The 19,603-nt window shown below is 44.6% G+C and overlaps 1 protein-coding gene across 1 annotated transcript; it reads left to right on the top strand.

The window, feature by feature from the left end:
* Positions 1 to 1,476: 1,476 nt before the first annotated feature.
* On the top strand, positions 1,477 to 17,393 carry Crym (crystallin mu). The gene is made up of 8 exons (XM_031388108.1): positions 1,477 to 1,726; positions 2,299 to 2,449; positions 4,195 to 4,257; positions 5,695 to 5,796; positions 7,635 to 7,818; positions 13,311 to 13,432; positions 14,057 to 14,141; positions 17,028 to 17,393. The coding sequence occupies exons 1-8, from the start codon at positions 1,557 to 1,559 to the stop codon at positions 17,090 to 17,092; spliced, it is 942 nt and encodes a 313-aa protein (XP_031243968.1). The 5' UTR covers positions 1,477 to 1,556; the 3' UTR covers positions 17,093 to 17,393.
* Positions 17,394 to 19,603: the final 2,210 nt, after the last annotated feature.

The following is a 19,603-nucleotide window of genomic DNA, read 5'->3' as shown; positions in this document are numbered from 1 at the left end:
TTATTTACTATGTGTGTCCAATAAATCTTGCTGAGTCAGTTTTGCTGCAGCCTAGGGATCAGACCGGTCACCTTTAGCATGTTGGTACCAGTCTGAGGAGCAGCAAGGGACCCACCTCTTTCTATATCTGTAGGGGTCAGCAGAAAATTTCCCCAGGCAGAGATATTGCTTCAGGGAAGGCAGGGGAGAGACATAGCAGCTTCCCCTACGTTACTAATGAGTTTATTAATAGTAGTCTTTCTCTTAAGTCATTACTACACTCAATAAAGGTGGTATTGTTTTAATAATAATGATAAAAATTAAAGCTGACTCTGGTGGTATACACCTGCTGTCCTCTCATTTAGGAAGTCAAGGCCAGCCTTGCCTACTTGGGAATTTTGAAGCCAGGGTGGCCTAGGTGAGACCCTGTCTCAACAAAACAAAACAGGCAAGAGAGATGACTCCACTGTTAGAGCTCTTCCAGAGGACCCTAGTTCAGTTCATAGCATCCATGTATAGTGGCTTATGCCTGTAACCTCCAGCTCCAGGAGATCTGATGCCCTCTTCTGGCTTCCTTGGAATCGTGCACACACACACACACACACACACACACACACACACACCCCAAAAGAAACCTAACTGCTGCTGACTTGTTGGATGACCTTGGACAAATTCCAGAGCCTAAAATAGTAAGGTTAACAAGAGCGCCTCCTACCTCCGTGGCTGTTGATATAGTAAATGAGATCGGCTGTTCCTGCTGAATTATCGTTTCGAGCCCTAGTTTTCTTTGCTCATTCCTGACACCTTACCACTCTGGGTCAGAATAGTCTATTTTTCTTTGAGTTCCCAGAAGCACTTTCTCCATCAGTAGTCAAGGGTTAGGCATCACTACTCCATCAATGGTAGAACGTTAGGCATTTCTGCATACTGCCTGCTCTTTAAATACAATGTGAATTCCTTGGGGAAAACAAATACACAAACTGCATTTTGGCCCTTTATATGTATGACTGAGGTCATTACCCTTGTCTGAGACTTCAGGGCGCAGGTTGTTTTGTTTAACCCATCAACTGTAGGCTTGACACAACAGTGTGTGGGTGTGGGGGGGTGGAGATTGGGAATAGAAGAAACTCCAGAAATAGATGAAATTAAAACTATAACAAAACCCTCCAAGCCCCTTCTCACCAGAGCACTGAGAGAACCTGTCATCTCATCTGTCTTTCTCACAATACTAGCCCCAGGGGATCTGGTGTGGAGGAGCAAGGTGGAACACACACACACACACACACACACACAGCGTGTCCAACAATGTGGAGATGGCTAATTACAGGAATGGGAACAGCAGACTCAAGAATTATCACTCCCAGCCTGCCGCCTAGATTCCTATCTAGGGAGAAGAGCCCTGGAATCCAAGGAGTTGGGGTGGGCGGCAGGGGCGGGGCGAGCCCGAGGGGCAGGGCGATGGTGCTCCGCCCCGGGAGGCCCGCCCAGCACTGTTACTTAGGCGGTGCGCTCATTTAGGGCTCAGCTCCTGGAAGGTGGAGTGCGTTCTGGCCCCGGGTTCGAAGGCAGGCGGCGAGATGAGGCGGACGCCAGCGTTCCTGAGCGCAGACGAGGTGCAGGACCACCTCCGCAGCTCCAGCCTCCTTATCCCGCCCCTGGAGGCCGCGCTGGCCAACTTCTCCAAAGGTCCCGACGGAGGGGTCATGCAGCCGGTGCGCACCGTGGTGCCTGTGGCCAAGCACCGAGGGTGAGTGTTGGGAGAAAGGGGAAAGAAAAGAAGGAACGCCAAGGGAAGCGATAGGAGAAGGGAGGAGAGGGCTTGTTTGATCTCTGCTAATGACAGCTGCTGCCTAAGGGGCACTAACCCACTGGGCCTCTGCCAAGAAGGCACTTTTCAGGTGCCACCTGCTGTAATTCAATTCGCTGTCCTTGGCAAGGGAGGCTGTCCGAAGGCTGTCGCTCTGCTAGTTGAAAACTGAGAGGTAGAACGATTTGCTGAAACTTACAGAACCAAGAAGTGGCGGGGTTGTGATGACTTTCTGGTCATCAGCCATGCCGTGAGTCCTGCCTCAGGGAAGGGCAGAAGGGCAGAGAGGAGTGAGAGCAAATGGAATGTCGTGCCAGTGGAACATTAATGGAGGAGGGAAGATGAATGGGACTTCATTGAACACTCAGCATTGACTGGAGGAGTTAAAACTCTCTCTCTCTCTCTCTCTCTCTCTCTCTCTCTCTCTCTCTCTCTCTCTCTCTCTCTCTCTCTGTCTGTCTCTCTGTCTGTCTCTCTGTCTCTGTCTCTCTCTGTCTCTGTCTCTCTCTCAGCTTCCTGGGAGTCATGCCAGCCTACAGTGCCGCTGAGGATGCACTCACCACCAAGTTAGTCACCTTCTACGAGGGCCACAGCAACACAGCGGTCCCCTCCCATCAGGCTTCAGTGCTTCTCTTTGATCCAAGCAATGGCTCCCTGCTGGCGGTGAGCAGTCTTTTCTCCTCTGGGGCAGAGAGGGTAGAGTCAGCCTCCGCTGGAATAGTGTCCCTTGGGCCCAGGATTAAGCCTAGAAGCAGCTAGTGAAGAAGTAAGATGATGGCAGGCGGCCAGACTGGAGACATCAATGGTGATCTGTGACAGTATCTGTCTCTAGGGTTGCTTGTGCCTACAGCGGTGTCGAGCGTGTGGCTGTAGAACAATGATCCTGTTGTTCATGCTTATGGTCTTGTCACACACTCAGATACACCAAGTGCACCAGCTTGAGCTAAAGCGGTAGCTGAAGAGACATTTATTCATTGACGCCCTCCCGGTATGGAGGAGAAGACACGGTTACCTGTGGGTGTCTTCCTGACATCTATCTTTATCATCTAGCAAAGTGTTAAAGGAGCAGTAGCTCACATTTACTGAGCAATTGAGGAGTGGGGAGATGTAGAGTTCTAAGCACATTCCCTGTACTATTAAAACTACCCAGGAGGTGCGTAATATTGTTATCCCCATTTCAGGAATGGGGAGTGAGTTATAGAACAGCTGTGCTCAACTGAACCCCCTAATAAGAAGCAAGGCTGGACCTCAAACCTCTCTTCAGTCTAAGCCAGTGGTGTATCCAGTCCAAGACTAAGTTCGACTGCCTTATCTGTTTGTTTGCCTGCTTGCTTGCTATCTGTCCCAGGCCAGACACACACACACACACACACACACACACACACACACACACACACACACACACGAGATCCTCCTGCCTCAGCCTGCCAAGTGCTGAGTATGAACCGGGCTCAGGTGAAACCCTTGGTTTGAGGTCACACAGCCAGTAAGTGAGATCTCTCCTAGGTCCACTTGATTGACACTGATACTCTTACCTCCTAGGGTCCTTCAAACTGGCTCTCAGATTCCCACCCCCTTTTCCTCTCCTTTGAATGTCTGAATTCCCTAAGAAATCCAGCTGTCCGTTACCCCAGTAGAGACGAGTGTCTAGCTCTTCTTACCCTGTGCTCATCCAGGGGCAGAAACAGCTGTGCTGCCTATAATTGTAAGTCCCCACTTCTCGAGCATCAGCCTTTCATACTAGATGGTGGGGCTCTGGGGCCTTGCTGAGTGTTCTGTAGCTACAGGACTCGGCTTCTCCCCTGTAAAATGAGAATTATAATAACACTTGTCTTACACATCCCAACTGAGATGAGTAAAGGGTTTGACAAAATGTTCAGTCCTCCCTGGACATCAGAAGCCAAAGATAATTTAATTTCTACCTAGGGATTCCATCTTCTTGGTTTTCCTTGTGCCCATATTAGTTCGAAGACCACGGAACTACACACCCTGAACCAGAGAGTCAGCCTGAGTCATTCTCAAGGTGGCATCTGGGGACAATGTCTTTCCAAAGCTCTGGAGATGGGACGTGATGTTCACATCCCTGAAGTTCACCTCAGCTTGGAGATCTAAGAGTCCCAGGGCACGCAAAATAGGTGATGTTTGAGTGCTTACTGCATGCACTGGCTTCCCTTGGGTAGCTGCTTTTAATGTTCTCAGTACCCTCTGCACTGTTGGCATCATCTTTGTTTTTACAGGTTGAAGAATCCAGGGCATAGCTATTAGTGCTCAAAGCCAAGTAGCTTGTAAGTGAGGAATGAGATCTGAGTGTGACCCTAAGCCCCGCATTCTCTGTAGTATCTACAGGACTGCCTTTCTGGGTTTCAGTCCTGGAGGGCACCTTCCTCACTCTCTTTCCTTCCTCCCAGGTCATGGATGGAAATGTCATAACTGCAAAGAGAACAGCCGCCGTGTCTGCCATCGCCACAAAGGTGAGACCAGAGGAGTACAGAACTTATCTTGGTCTGCCTGTATGAGTTATTAAGTGAGCACAGTAATTCACAAAATTACTGAATATGTGCCATATCATTCCAAATATCTCATATGTACAATTCCCAATCTTCCTGTCTCAAAAAAAAAAAAAAATGGAAAGTGATAGAGAGGACACCAGATGTCAACATCTGGCATGCACACATACACACATGCGTGCATGAACATCTATACAAATGCACAATAATTAAACATTAAAAAATTAAATAGCTCTTTAATGTATTATATACTAAGTATTAATAAATGTTACTACACATTTAACTATTTTATAAATTTTTATTAATTAGTAAATAATTGGTAGTCTGTTTATAGTTTGCTGAAAAAAATAACACCCTTCAAAACCCACATTGTATGTTAGAAAGATGAAATGAAGCAAAATGAAAAAATAATGGGAATGGAAGTGACTTTTTTAATGGGGTCTCACTATTTGCCCAGTTTGGACTTGAATATTCGGTTTCAAATGGTTCACTTGCTTCTGCCTCCCACATAGCAAGGTCCACAGGCACATACCGCTCTTTCTGACTAAAGAGATGACGTTTCAATTGATTCAGAAATGCCCTCCCTGACATTGGAGAGTAGACTGAAATCAGTGAGTAAACACTGGAGGACCATGCAGCAGAAAGTCAAGCAAGCTGGCGATGTGCTCAGCAGTGTGGAAACCCCCATGAGAAAGATGGGAGAGTTGTAGAGGTTATAGCCAAGGGAAGGACGTTTAGAGTGGGGCATTAAGCTGGGATGATGGTGCACACCTGTAATGCCAGCACTTGAGGCTGAGGCAGGAGGGTTGCCCTGAATTATATAGGTCAGCCTGGACTTACATGATGAGACTATATATCAAAAGACAAAGTAGAGGAAAATGGGGCTCTGTGGGAATGATTGGAATTTTTCTTTTATTATTTTAAGTCTGACAAGGGGTTGGGATGCTGGTTTTCCTAGGCATAGCAGGAGTGCCATGGCCCAAAGGAGGGTTGACATGGCAGATCAAGTATTTAGATTGTTTAGATGGTACATGGCTCCTGAGGAAACCACACCTAAGGTTGACTGCTGTCCTTCACAGGTACACAGACACATGTGTTCACATACACACCACACATGCATGTGCACACACACACACACACACACACACACACGCACTCAGTCAGGCGCATACAGACATCCTGATAGACCTCAGGAGTGTCTATCAGTTAGGGAGGTTCCCTGTCTAGACCAAAGGAGATCATGAGAGCACATAGCAGGTGCTCAGTGAAGGTTCCCTCCTCCCTGCCTTTCTCTACAGAGGGCAAACAGAAACAAAGCGACATCTCCCTGGTGCCCACCAGCTCTTGAGGGTAGCCGAGCCTCCCTGAAATCACTGACCTTCACCCCCCTGTTTCTCTCAGATTTTGAAACCCCCAGGCAGTGACGTGCTGTGCATCCTTGGGGCTGGGGTCCAGGCATACAGTCACTATGAGATCTTCACAGAACAGTTCTCCTTCAAGGAGGTGAGTGGCAATGGGGCCTGGTGGAGCAGGGAGATGGGACACTGGCCTTGTACAGGCTAAACAGTGGGGCTGAGTCTGGCGTGGGTCATCCTTATCTTTATGACCTCCCCAGAAGGACTGAGGCCTGATCACCTGTTTGTACACTCATGGCTCCCAAGACACACACCTGGGGATGCCCCCAGCCACCCAAGTGATTCTGTGACCCTCTTTGGGTATCAGCTGCACTTCCAGCCCCTCCCTGTGCTTCTCTTAAAAGACTCTGGGAGTCTACCTATTTAAAGCTATGGATCTGGAATGGGGAGAGGGGAGTGAGGGAGGCCTGGTGAGCAGAAGGCACTGCCTCCTCCCACTGCCAGCAGCAGATCTTGTTGCCTTTGCCCTCTGTGGCCCTCACTTCACTGGAAATGTTTAATCATGTATAAATGATTTATATATGAAATCATATATATTTATATATGAAATATTTATATATATTTCATTTTAATGTATGCCTGTGTGAGGGGTAGAGCCAATGAAAGTATGGATTTTTATGATAAAAATAATACTGCTATCTTGGGTAATATAGACTGTGAAGAAGAAGGAAAAAAAGAAAAGAAAACTAGCCATTTATGTATTTTTTTAAAGACAGGCAAGTTTCTAAGCTTCTCTCCTCTATGTGTTATAGAAGCTTTATCCGTGTTGACTGTGCGTGGCTGAATATTCTATGTGTTCATCGACAGCTCCAATATCACTGTTCTAGATTATGTAAATTTTGCATCATATTCGCACCATTTTCAATCAGGAAAGATGACACAGCTAGCCAGCGACTTACTACTCGGTAATAAGTAATCTACCTTAGATTAGGTAGATTACTTAGGTAGATGGGTATTGAGCCATCTACCCTGCTTGATGAACTTACATGTAAAGTTCATTTTTCTACTTACTGTATTTCCTTTTTTTAAAGAATTATTTATTTTTTATTTATATGAGTATAGTTGTCTTCAGACACACACTAGAAAAGTGCATTGGATCCCATTACAGACAGTTGTGAGCCACCAAGTTGTTGCTGGGAATTGAACTCAAGACCTCTGGAGGAACAGTCAGTGCTCTTAACCACTGAGCCATCTCTCCAACCCCCATTACCATATTTCCTGATGAGAGAGTCCTTGGGCCTTGTTTAGTTGAGGGTTGGTGGCTTCTGATCCAGACATTGAAACTGCTTAATAAACTCACAAGAGCTCAGCCTCAACACTGCCTACCTATACCTGCCCACCTGCCCACCCCCACCACAGCACCTCCCAGGATTCTGGTTATGGCTTCCACAGGTTTTTTTTTTTTAAAGACAGGCAAGTTTTTTATCCACTGCACCTTTTACCTAAAAGATAATTTGCCTTTAATCCTTCTTTATGCTGCATTGATTAAGCTCTTCCATGACAAAACACTTTTCATGAATCTTATACCTGCTGTAACTCTGATACAGGGTTTCAAACATAGGCTAAGTTCCACAGTGTCTACCCATTTCACAGATGTGGAACCTGAGGCTGAATGAGAGAAGATCATTGCAGGAATAATACAAAGTAAAGGAACGGTTGGTGACAAGCCCTCATGGCTCTAGAACCTTCTCTGTAATCATCAAACCGTTGAGACTGTGCTCTGGCCTAAAGCTGTAAAGCACCCACCTTGTTTAGGTGGGGGAGCATTTTTACTTGTCTGAGCAGATATCTGTGCCAGTTAATGCTGTGTCCTTGATCAGATGTCCATTGTTTAAAGACACCATCGTCACCATCAGAGCAGTGTGGGTGGGTGTGGCACCTGCAGGGAAGAAATACACCCACGTCCTTCTTGTCACCCACTCTAAGGTAAGAATGTGGAACCGCACCAGGGAAAATGCTGAGAAGTTTGCCAGTTCAGTGCAAGGAGATGTTCGTGTCTGTTCATCAGTGCAGGAGGCTGTGACAGGTGCTGATGTCATCATCACAGTCACCATGGCAACAGAGCCCATTTTATTTGGTGAATGGGTGAAGCCAGGGGCTCACATCAATGGTAAGTCACGCTCCCAGACTGGATCTAGGCTCCATTTGTAGGTCCTTCATACAGAATGCCCACATGTTCTGGGTTTTCTTTGACTCGGGGTCTCACTATATATCCTGGCTAGCTTTAAAGTTGTTATCCTCCTGCCTTAGTCTACTGAGTGCTTACATTATAGGTATCTACCCCCACTCCTGTCTACACCTTCTTTTTAAGTGTATCTATATGAGCTTATGCTCAGGAAATGTAGGAAGGAAGATGGAGGGTTGGAGGCCAGCCTGGGCTACTTACAGAGAACCTGTCTCAACAAAACCCAAAGGCTATGGAAGGATGGGTATCCTGAAAAACTGTCTCAAATGTAAAAAGGAAATTAAATGTAAAACTAGTGATTTTTTCACTGCTGAACATCCTGTGGGATGGAACACTACACAACTTCATTCTTAAATGTGACAAAATTCAAATCCTAATGGACAAACAAATAATGCTTCATTTTGGTTTGGTTTGTTTGGCTTTTTGAGACAGTGTCTCTCTGTGTGGCCCTTAAACTTAATTTTCCCTCCTAATGCCCACCAAGATTTACATGACATGCCTGACCACCAGGCATCACCCTGGCCCGAATAATTTGTTCTTAACATATAAAACTATAAACAACTTCCAAAAGTAATTACAGTACAAAAGAGTATTTAATGTGGCATGTGGATGCTTTTGATATGTGTATTAGGCGATGGGGTGGGAGGGTATATAAGGACACTTGGGGCCTCTGAACACCTTCAAATAACCTTAGAGATTATAGCAAAAGATAGACTGTATAAAATACTTAACTATAATAGGAGCTGTCTTGAATTCTTTATGTGTATTGGTATGTGCACATGCATACGTACCCATAAGTGTTTTGTTTGTATGCATGCGTGATGTTGAATGTCTTCCACAGCGACTGTCCACCTTATTTTTGAGACAGTTCTCTCACTGAATTAACTCACTAATGAACTAAACTAGCTGGCTAGAGAATCCCAGGGATCACCTATTTCCATCTGCTGCCCACCCGCTCCACGGTGTCAGAGATATGCATAACTATAACCACAGCTTTACATGGGTGCTGGGCATGATTCCACAGCAAGTACCTGACTGTTTAATCTATCTCCCCAATCCTCTTGATTATATATATGTATGTGTTTCATATATAGATATAGATAGATAGATATAGATATAGATATATGTAATGTGTGTGTGTGTGTGTTATAGTTACTTAGTCCTCCAGCAACCTTAGAAGATAAGGAATAATAATTATCATGACCCGTAATTTATATGGAGGTAAACCAAGCAAGGAGAGATTAAGTAACTTTCAAGAGTCAGAGACTCTTGGGGCAGAGTTGGGTTTGAACTGGAGTAGTCTGCCCTCAGAGCTTGGGCTCTTTAATAGTACTTAACATTATCCTCCAAAAAGAAGTCTGGCTTCTGACTGCCAGGCAGACAGACAGCAGAGGATTGAATTTAGTCACAGTGCTCTTCCATTTAGCAACAAAAACATGACATCATCTTAGAAGCTGAGATCCCTGCACACACAAGCAGATGAGAAGCAGGAGTCAAGTCAAGAGATTATGTGTTCATTCATAAATGTTCACTGAATCTACACTATGTGCCAGCCATTGTTGTAGCTGCTGAGGGAATGCCACAGGAAATGGGGCATCCAAGGGCATGGATTTCCTGCTGGCTTTATTCTAGTGATGGAAGATAAACCAAACAAGGAAAGACTTAGGTAGTTTCTGCTTATGAGGAGTCTGTGCCACGAACAGGACACTGTAAGAGCCTGGTGGTGGAAGCAGAAGGGAGAAGCTGAGGTAGATCCTTTTGATCTTCTTACCTGAAAAGCTGCCCTGGAGGTGAGTTAGGATTGTGACCCAAAAGATAAGGAAGAGTAAGTCATATCAAGCACTGGAGGGAAGATGCTCCAGGCAGACAAGATTTCAAGAGAGGGCCCCTGGGGGTGAACACAACCATTTGAAGACTAGGCCAAAGTGAGGTTAAGGCCTCAGTCTTTAGGGAACTGATGTCATGACACAAGTCCAGGAAGAAGCTGAGAGGTGGCTGAGGTGGCAGGTAACAGGTGGATCCAGGTGTGCTTCTTGAAATCAAAACTGTCTGGAAGAACTTGAGAAGTCCAGAGGGATAGCTCTTGGTGAAATGTGTTTCCTGGGGCAGAACTGAAGCTGCATCTGACTGACTTGGGTTTGCTTTGGTTTTTCAAACTTAATACAACACACTGAAAATTAGCTCAAGGTTAGGCTGGTTCTCTGCTTAAAGTTCCCAAGAATGAAATCCATGTTTACCGGGCTATACCCTCATTTAGTCTCAAGGATTTTCTTCCAGGTTCATGTGGTAGCAGAATTCAATCCCTCCAACTCTAGGACAGGGGAACTAGAGAGTGCTCTCAGTTCCTAAGGACCTTCCACAATCCTTGCTAGGGGGACCCAGCATCCTCAAAGACAGCTACAATGAGCTTTTATATTCTCTCTCTCTCATCTCTTTCTCTCCATATATATATAAAGGGATGGCCTGATATGACATCAAGATACTTCTTTTTATATTCCCTTGACCTGGGACAAAGTTGTTTTATGTGTTTAAAAACCCTCAAATTGTGCTTTATTAATGTGTGTCCCAGTGATAACAGTGAAACAGCAAGGACATGTTTTTTTGAAGACTCATAGAGCTGCTAAAGGGCAGGCCTGACTCTACCCACCTCCCCAAACACACACACACACACACACACACACACACACATAACATCACACTTCCTTACTCCCGTCCTGACATCCCGTTCATCCCAACAGTGAGTCTTTCAAGACCTTCACTGTTTCTAGACCCACTGAAGCAAGGCCAAGTTCTGATCCTGGTGAGACTGCTAGCTTGCTGTTTGGTCTACTTGCATCTGCCTGAGTGGCCTCACACAGCCCCTTGAGAACTCATCCTGTGGCAGGCAGAGAGCTGTCTACAAAAAGCAGGGGAGGGGGTAGCCCTGGAAACTGGAGGCTTTTTCCTACCAGCTTATGATTTATTTACAAGCTCCATTAGTGTGTATGTTTGTTCTATAGACTCCCACTCCCCCACCCCCAGCAGCCTGCAAGGTGAGCATTGTTACACTGCTCTCTAGAAACCAGAGCTCAGAACAACAGGAAGGAGACCATAAGAAGGCATATAAATGCTGCCTTGTATTTGGACAAATACAAGCTTTAAAATATTTTCAAAGACTAGCTAGCTACCCTGGGGCTGGCTCCAGCCAGCCGACTGCTTTGTTTGGACCATGGAGAAATCAAGGAATAAGGGATGCAAATAGACTTCCTGCTCCTCTTCATAAACAGTAGGGATGGACGGCAGTCTGGAAAGAGTGCATGTGCACTCGTAGATAGTAGCCATTAGATAGTAGCCATTAGCTGGAGCGGGATAATGCCTGTCCCCTTGAGAAGTACACACTCTCTTCTGTGCGTCCAGGACTGCAACATTCCCAGTCTGTCTGTTGGCTTTGCTCCTGTTCATTTCTTCCTGCCACTGCAGGCATTTGATTACAGCCTGTGCGTTATCCTGTCCTTGGAGCAGAAGGCATGATACGTTGGATTCATTGCTCCAGTTTCTACAAAGGAGCAAGGTCAAGGCCTAATAATCAGTTTATGTTTTGTGGGATGTTTGGTGTTTTTTTTTTTTCTCCTCCCAATCCTCCCCTTCATCTTCATATCTGACTCTCCCTGATCTTCTTTTTAAAAATGTGTGTGTGCATTCATGCATGCCACCACACACATCGCATGGAAGTCAGAGGACAAACTCAGCTGTGGGTTCTGGCTCCCACTTTGTTGGGACAGCATTTCTTATTGTTCACCTGTGTGTTCTGCAGGCTCACTGGCCCTGGCCCGTGAGGTTCCAGAGATTCTCCTGGTCCTGACATGCACTGTGGCATTCTGCTTTCTGCGGATTCTGGAGACTTGGGTGCTCATGCTTGCATGACATGTACTTCACCCACTAGGTCATCTCCCCATCATCATTTCAGGGTGTTAAGGCAATCTCAAGGCCAGGTTTCCTTTTTCTCTACCCTCATCCCCTGAAGTATTGAGATTGAGTTTAGGGGCTCACATGCAGGGCAGATGCTGAGCCCCTGAGCTAGTTACAACCCTCTTAGCCTTAACACTGGGCTCTTTGTCATAAGAGAAAACAGTTTCAGGTGAGGACGACAATGACTGAGGAGCAGGAAAAGATCATCAAGATAAGGAGCAGGGGGTCCCTTCGTGTGATGTCTGCAATTAGCTGTCACTGCCAGCAAGGGTGAAAGCCGGGGGCTCTCAGACCCAGATTCACTGCTAAGTTGAGTAGGCCCTGATCTCATCACAGCTTCAATGTATGCATCTGTGAATGGAATTAGACACTGAAGAGGACTGAAGTCCATAAATAGTCCAAAATGTATAGAAAATATAACCCAGAGAGTATTTACCTTATGAGTGAATGCTGGGCTGGAGACATGGCTCAGCAGTTAAGACTGTGTACTACTCTTGCAGAAGACCCAAGCTGTGCTCCTTCCATCCATGTTGGGTAGCCCACAGCTGCCTGTAATTCCAGTTAAGGAGCATCTGACACCTCTGGCCTCCTCAAGCATCTACATTTACATCCATATACCCATCTATACCTGACACACACACACACACACACACACAAGCACACAAATTTAAAACAATAAAAAAAGGGCAGTGGTGGTGCATGCCTTTAATCCCAGTACTTGGGAGGTAGAGTCAGGTAGATTTCTGAGTTCAAGGCCAGCCTGGTCTACAGAGTGAGTTCCAGGACAGCCAGGGCTACAAAGAGAAACCCTGTCTCAAAAAACAAAAACAAAAACAAAAACAAAAGCAAAAACAAAACAAAACAAAACCCACCCAAGATAAAATAATAAAAAAAAATGGTTTTTAAAGATGACTGTAAGCTGCTAAGTGACTGTAAGAAATTACAGGAATGAAAGAGGGAGTGAGGTAGAAAAGAAGAGCTTAGGAGATGGCTTAGTCCATAAAATGCTCGCCATGTGAGCATCAGGACCCAGGTTTAATCCCCAGACTTGGAGTTGTGCACCTGTAATCTCAATGCTGGGAAGGTGGAAATGGAACAATTCCTAGAACTCACTTGCCAACCAGCTGTCCTGGTGAGGGGCTCTGTCTCACAAAACAAACTAGGTAGCCATCTTGATGGAATGACTCCCTTAACCTAGATGGGCTTGGCTCCAGATGCACCTGCACACTTGTGCATCTATATGCACACAGACACCTGCATATACATATACAAATAATTTTTTTTAAAAACAAGGGGAAATGATAGGTGTTGTTTTTAAAAAGTATTCTGTCTTACTTATTGGGAAGAGCATGGTCTAAAAGATGAGAGACATTTGGGTCTCAATATCCCTCCTGGCCTCCTCATCAGCTCTTTCTACTAATGTGCGCTGGGAATTTCCTGGCCTCAGAGTCTGTTTTGTTATCTCCTAGCTGTTGGAGCCAGCAGACCTGACTGGCGAGAACTGGATGACGAGCTCATGAAGCAAGCAGTGCTGTATGTGGACTCCCGGGAGGCTGCCCTGAAGGAGTCAGGAGACGTTCTGTTGTCAGGGGTGAGCCTCTCTCAACAGCAGAACCACTGGCTGGCCCTGGCTTGGTTCCCAGGGTTTCACTGCCTTCCCCTCTGGACCTTGGTCACCTGACCACCTAATAAGGAAGGCATTCCCAAACATCTTGCATCATTTTAAATCCCATTCCAGAAAAACATAGCCATATGGCTATGACATGTGTCTTCCTGTCCTTCTGCCTGGAGGGAGAACTGATATTTTTTTCTGGTTTGCTGTCCTATAAGGCAGTAAGATGGGAAGTCTGTTGCAACCTGGAAACCTTTAGAAGATGGCTGCCTATCCCCACTTATAATCAGGTTATGGAAGCAAGCAGAGACTGCCAAAGTGCATGGTCAGATAATAGCATACCAATTTCTTCACAGTCAGGGACCTGGCAGCAAGCCACCCAGACACAACGATCCCTGTGTTTATGGCATCAAAAACACCGGTGCTGTCCCCAAGGGGTGTCACAGGGCATCTTCTTCTTAACATCTTCTCCAGTTCACACTCGGTCTTTTTTAAAAATCAATTTTATTCTCTCCTGTTCACGGGTGTCCCATACTGGCTTCAGAAGCTAGCCCTGCATGGGATGATGGTTGCAGCCCTAGTTAGCATGCATTTGTTTCACAGGCTGACATCTTCGCTGAGCTTGGAGAAGTGATTTCAGGAGTGAAGCCTGCACACTGTGAGAAGACCACAGTGTTCAAGTCTTTGGGTGAGACTCATGAATTATTCCCTGGGCACAAATCCAACCAAAGCATAAGGCAGGGGAAAGGAGAAATGAATGTGTTACCAGGCTCTATGGGTGAAACATTACAGAGTCCATTATTTGTATCAATCATTTACATGTTTGGGTGGAGTAGGTAAGCCTTTGAACTCTGGAGTTGGACGGTCGTGGATTACATTCCTTCTATATCATGCATTGGATATGTGACCTTAGACAAGTGACCTGATGGCTCAGAGCCACGGTTTCTTCACCACCTCACCTTGAGTTCTTGGGACAGTCCAGTGATATTTACTAGGGGGCAGAAATTGTGCACAACCACTGCTGTACAAAATCACCTGGTTAGACATAAATGAATTCAGAAGTCAATATCCACTAGAGGAAGAGAGCAGAGACAAAACTGTAAACAGCTAAAGGAAAATGACAGAGATGCCTGCCTTAAAGGAGATTGAGACAGGAAGTTACAATCTGAGACCCTTTCATTTCCCCATCCCTACCTCCCACTTAATGCTGAATAACAGGCAACCATGAGGAGTCAACTGAGATGGGTAGAAGCTTGATGAGGGGTGGGCCCCCAGTTGACAGTTTGCCCCTTGGATTAACCCCATCCCCATTCTGTCATGTTTAAGGAAGCAGATAGATGTATATGGGAACTAAAGTGATAATCAGCCATTTAATATTTTTTAGCTATTAATGGTTACTAAATGGATATTACCAGGACTTTCCATACTTCTTCATACTGAGCAGCAGAAACTTTTCATATTTGCCACAGTTTTAAAAGTACTCTAGATGGCTGGATATGGTGGCACACACCTTTAATCCCAACACTAAAAAAGGCAGAAGCAGATCTCTGTGAGTTCAAGGTAAGTCTGATCTTTGTAGCAAGTTCCAGTGCAGCCAGGATTATATAGAGAGACCCTGTCTCAAAACAAAACAAAGCAAAAACCAAATGAAAAACCAAACAGAGAATGTTCTGGCCAGCAGTGTGGCCACTACAGTGAAACAGTATTTGACGGCTGTGAGTGGATTGCTGCACTCATGAACTCCCAGTGCTGCAACCCCATGCACAAGATCAAGCCAACCGAAAGACAGCATGAATAGAGGAATGGCACTTATTATGTCCCACCCTCTAGCTTAGATGCTGTTGGCAACTGACGGCAGATTGGGGATTGAAAAGTCAATGTTCTTCAGGAATGTGGCCCTTGAGAGGATGCCATGAACATACAAGTATCACCAAGAAGACTTATTTTTAAAAAAAATGGAGAAAGTTGGGAAAGAAAGAGGATGTGGAGATGGGAAGGAATTGGAAGCAAGGAAAGAGGGAATGGATTTGATCATATTGTAGGCGTGTATGATATTAACATATATGATCTTAGCATGTGATAGAAAGTGTGCTCTGGCCACCCAGCACTATACCATCAGTTAGATCCAGGCCTTGACATGTAGTTAGGTTTTTTGTCTTTGTTTTTGTTTTTGCTTTTAATTTTTGTGCACTAAAAGATCAACAAAGGTAGTAAATTTCATCTAGTACCTGGTCCAATGACATCTCACTGATCCAGTTGAGTCTGAAAGGTTAGCTAGCTTCATTAAAGAGATAAATACTGTAGGAATCCACTTATTTGACAAGTTTCCCACCTTGGGTCACTGGTTTATTGACACACTTTCTCTTCTAGCTGATACATGCTGAGCCTCTCATAGAATATTGGGTACAAAAACTAAGGCCCATGTCTTAAAATTACAGATTGAGCACATCTTATTTGAAATACTTGTACCCACACATGTTTCATATTGGATCCCTTTTGTACTGTGGAGAATGTTTGTAGATTGTTGACTGACTAAGCCCCTTGCCCTCTGCCCAGTATGAAAAACTGATCCCAAACTGAAAAAAAAATTGAATTTTAACATTATCTTAAAGAGTTTCAGACTATGTATGTAATGTTTCAGATTACAGGATTTGTGATGGTCCAGGGTCAGCAGAATCTAGGCCTTTGGGTGCAATCCTGCCAACTACCTACAGTTGTATGAGCTACAAATAGTGTCTATATTTTTAAATGATTGGAGTGGACAAATAAAGAATTCCTCTTCAGGACCCATAAGAATGATGGGAAAGACTGGGCAGGGGGGCAGGTTAGTTGGGAAAATGCTTGCCACGTGAGCAGGAAGAGCTGAATTTGGATCCCCCAGGACCTGTACAAAGTGCCAGGTGAGGCAGCACAAGGATGGGCCTGTAATTCTGGTGTTGTGGAGGCAGAAACTGAGGCTCTCTGAGGCTCACTGGCCAAGTCTAGGCAAATGAGCAACTCAGCTAGACACCCCGAGTCAGAACAAAAGAAAACAAAGCAAAAACCCCAAGCAAGTTGAACAATTGAGCTGTGAAAGAGGAAAATAACTAACATCCATATAGGCCTCCATATTCGGGGAGGGGATAGAAAGAGAGGTGAATTCAATTGGTAGTATCCATTAATAAGATCTTACCAAAACACAGTTTCATTTGCTCTCCCTGTTCTCTGTGACTGTGGCTACTTTCCCACTATGAAGGCAGAACTGGGCCATATAATAGAGACCATATGATGATATGTTCATCAGAGTTGAAGCTCTGATGTACAGAGCTTCAACTATTCACTGAGCCTCAAGTGAAATGTTGCTGACCTCTGAATTCAACCTTAGAGGTTAGGAAATATGGACATTTCCTGCTTAGTACCATCCTCCTTTCTTTGACTAGCCTTTTCTATGCCAAGTCTGGACAAACCTCTGGGCAGCAGTTGTGGTTATCGCTATGGACTTTAGCACGCACATAGGGCATCAGAAGAGAGCCAGGGTTGTTTGAGGGCAAAGTCGTTCTGACAAAAAAGTGAAGCAAATTTCTGTCCATTCCAGGGATGGCAGTGGAAGACCTGGTCGCAGCCAAATTAGTGTATGATTCTTGGTCGTCTGGCAAGTGAGCTGAAGGAGCTGTGCCTGAGCTGGACGTCACAGCTCAAATGCTCTCACAAGTGTCTAGATCAAAGGTGGCCCAGTCCCCAGTGAATGGTAGTGATTGTCATTCATAAGTACTGACATCCCTATTCTTGTTTGTAGTTGGATAGCTAAACCAGGTAACCATTTCTTCCGTTAAGGGGTGATGGCCACATTATCTACCCTTGACCTTACTAGCCTTGTATCTCTCTGAAATAAATCATTTCCAGTTCTTCTGTGTGTCCTTTGACAACTTCCTGTGGGACGGAAATAAAGGAGTCAAATGCCCAATCTCTAGAGTATTTGAGCAAAACTCACCATAAAACCATTTCTATATTCTCTCTCTCTCTCTCTCTCTCTCTCTCTCTCTCTCTCTCTCTCTCTCTCTCTCTCTCTCTCTCTGTGTGTGTGTGTGTGTGTGTGTGTGTATGTGTGTGTAGCCATGCTAGGGATCAAACCCAGAGCTTCACACATGCTAGGCAAATACACTTCCACTAAGCTACATTCCTGGCACAGCTCACAGCTTTAAGGTATACAATTCAGTGGGTTTTGGTGAAGTTTATACAACCAAGTTCAGAATGATCCCATACCCTGAAGAAACCTGATTCTTAACAGTGTCAGCACCTTTTCCCCAGCAGTTTCTACTCCTATAGACTTGCCTCGTCGAGAACTTTCAATACATCCAATAACATATAATGTAGCTTTGTGTGTGTATGTTTTAAATGTTTAAAGAAGTACAGATAAAGGGGCTCCTTTGGTCATGGGTAGTAGAAAAATACAGCGTGTGGGTCACTTGAGTCTAAGTGAATTGATGATGGAAGGAATTCATTGGTTCCTTATAACTTAACCAAAAGGCTCTATAAGGAGAACATGTCTCATGACCAATGGATCTTACAAAAGCATCAGGAGTCCCACAATTAGGGTCATGCTTCCCTACCTGCCCTCTCCTCACTATGTAAGTTGGGGTAGGATGTGAGGACAGTATCTCAGGCAGTTTCTAGAGAACTAGAGAGGATCCTTCACAGTGAGGATGTGTGACAGAGGCAGGCTTGGGTCACAAGACCTGTGCATGCCTTCCTATGACAACTGCTTCCGCACACATTATTGAGGACAAGTACAACTCCAGTTTATTCCACAACCAAACACAGTATTTGTAAGCAAGTATTCCCTAATGTAACACATCTAAGAATCTATATGCTCTTGAATCCATTCACTAGGGAGGAATGAGTGAGTTTGAGCATTTGAGCATCTGTATCCTGCATGACTCTTAAAGTAACTTAAGATGTAAATGAGAAATCAGCTGGGCTAAAATAATGGTTCTAATATTATATACACAGTCACACAGTCAATGGTAAATTCTACCTGGTAGTAGTCTGGCTGCAAAATTCCAAAAACCTTAGCTATTGCTTGAAGGTGGTTTCAATTGAGATTGCCTTTTAAAAACTGTAAGCATTTAAAAAATTCTGGCAAGATTTTAGAGAGAGGAACTTTATATATTGCTGGTGGGAAAGTAAACTATGGAATCTAGCTTGGCAGCCCTCCATAAACTGAAAACAACTATCATGTGGCCCAGATAGCCCAGTCAATAAACCACACAGTCCTGCACATCCATATTTATTGCTGCACTGTTCACAATAACCAAGAAATAGGACCAGCCTGGATGTTTACCAACCAATGAATGGGAAAAGAAAATGTAGTGCATTATACAACTGAATTTTATTCAACTGTAAAGAATGAAATTCAGACATTTTCAGGATTCGAAGACTGTTAAGCAAAATATACATACCTCATTCAAAAAGACTAGTAGCTCATATTTTCTTCTCATATGCAAAATCTAGATTTAAGAGAGTACGGTACGGTGTGTGTGTGTGTGTGTGTGTGTGTGTGTGTGTGTGTGTGTGTGATGAAAGCAGAAAGGATCTGTGAGAAAAGGAAAAGGTTTAAAGAAATGGAGAGAAAGGTACAATAGAGGATAATGGAATATGTGTGTGTGACTACTATACACAATTACGAATTATATATATGTATGTATATATATACGTGTATATGTATATATATACATGTGTGTGTGAAACTATTATGTCACCACTTCATCTGAATTGAAACATGACCTATTGGTGAGAGGAGGGAGACTCGGAAGACTCCAGGAGCTATTGAGAGTTTGCCAGGCTCATGAAGCATATACAAGTTAAGAAATTCACAAGACCCCCTCCCAGCATTGTGAAAGCAGCAAACAGCAGCTTAGGCAGGAAGCTCCCAGGATGCACCATTTGTGCTAATAAGGGTACCTTTGAATTGCCCATGCTCCTGTTAACTAATTCTAAAACCTCCATGGTTTTGAGCTCAACTTGGGTAGAATTGTTCCTTTGTTCTGTCATTGGTGCCTATCTGAGGGGAATAAACATTTGTTCATAATTAAGAAAGATAGGTTTATTTTAACTTGTCACTTCAGAGGTGTGACTCTATGACCATGGTCTTAGTGCTTTGGGACCTCTGGT

The sequence above is a fragment of the Mastomys coucha genome, unplaced genomic scaffold (assembly GCF_008632895.1).
Source record: "Mastomys coucha isolate ucsf_1 unplaced genomic scaffold, UCSF_Mcou_1 pScaffold21, whole genome shotgun sequence".
In the NCBI taxonomy this organism is placed as follows: Eukaryota; Metazoa; Chordata; class Mammalia; order Rodentia; family Muridae; genus Mastomys; species Mastomys coucha.
The sequence above is the reverse complement of the archived record's forward strand: the minus strand, read 5'-3'. Positions and strand labels throughout refer to the sequence as shown.

Coding starts and splice junctions, on each gene's coding strand:
- Crym (XM_031388108.1), top strand. CDS start 1,557: ATGAGGCGGACGCCAGCGTTCCTGAGCGCAGACGAGGTGCAGGACCAC. Junction 1,727..2,298: donor CCTGTGGCCAAGCACCGAGG/GTGAGTGTTGGG, acceptor TCTCTCTCTCAG/CTTCCTGGGAGTCATGCCAG. Junction 5,797..7,634: donor AACAGTTCTCCTTCAAGGAG/GTGAGTGGCAAT, acceptor ACCCACTCTAAG/GTAAGAATGTGGAACCGCAC.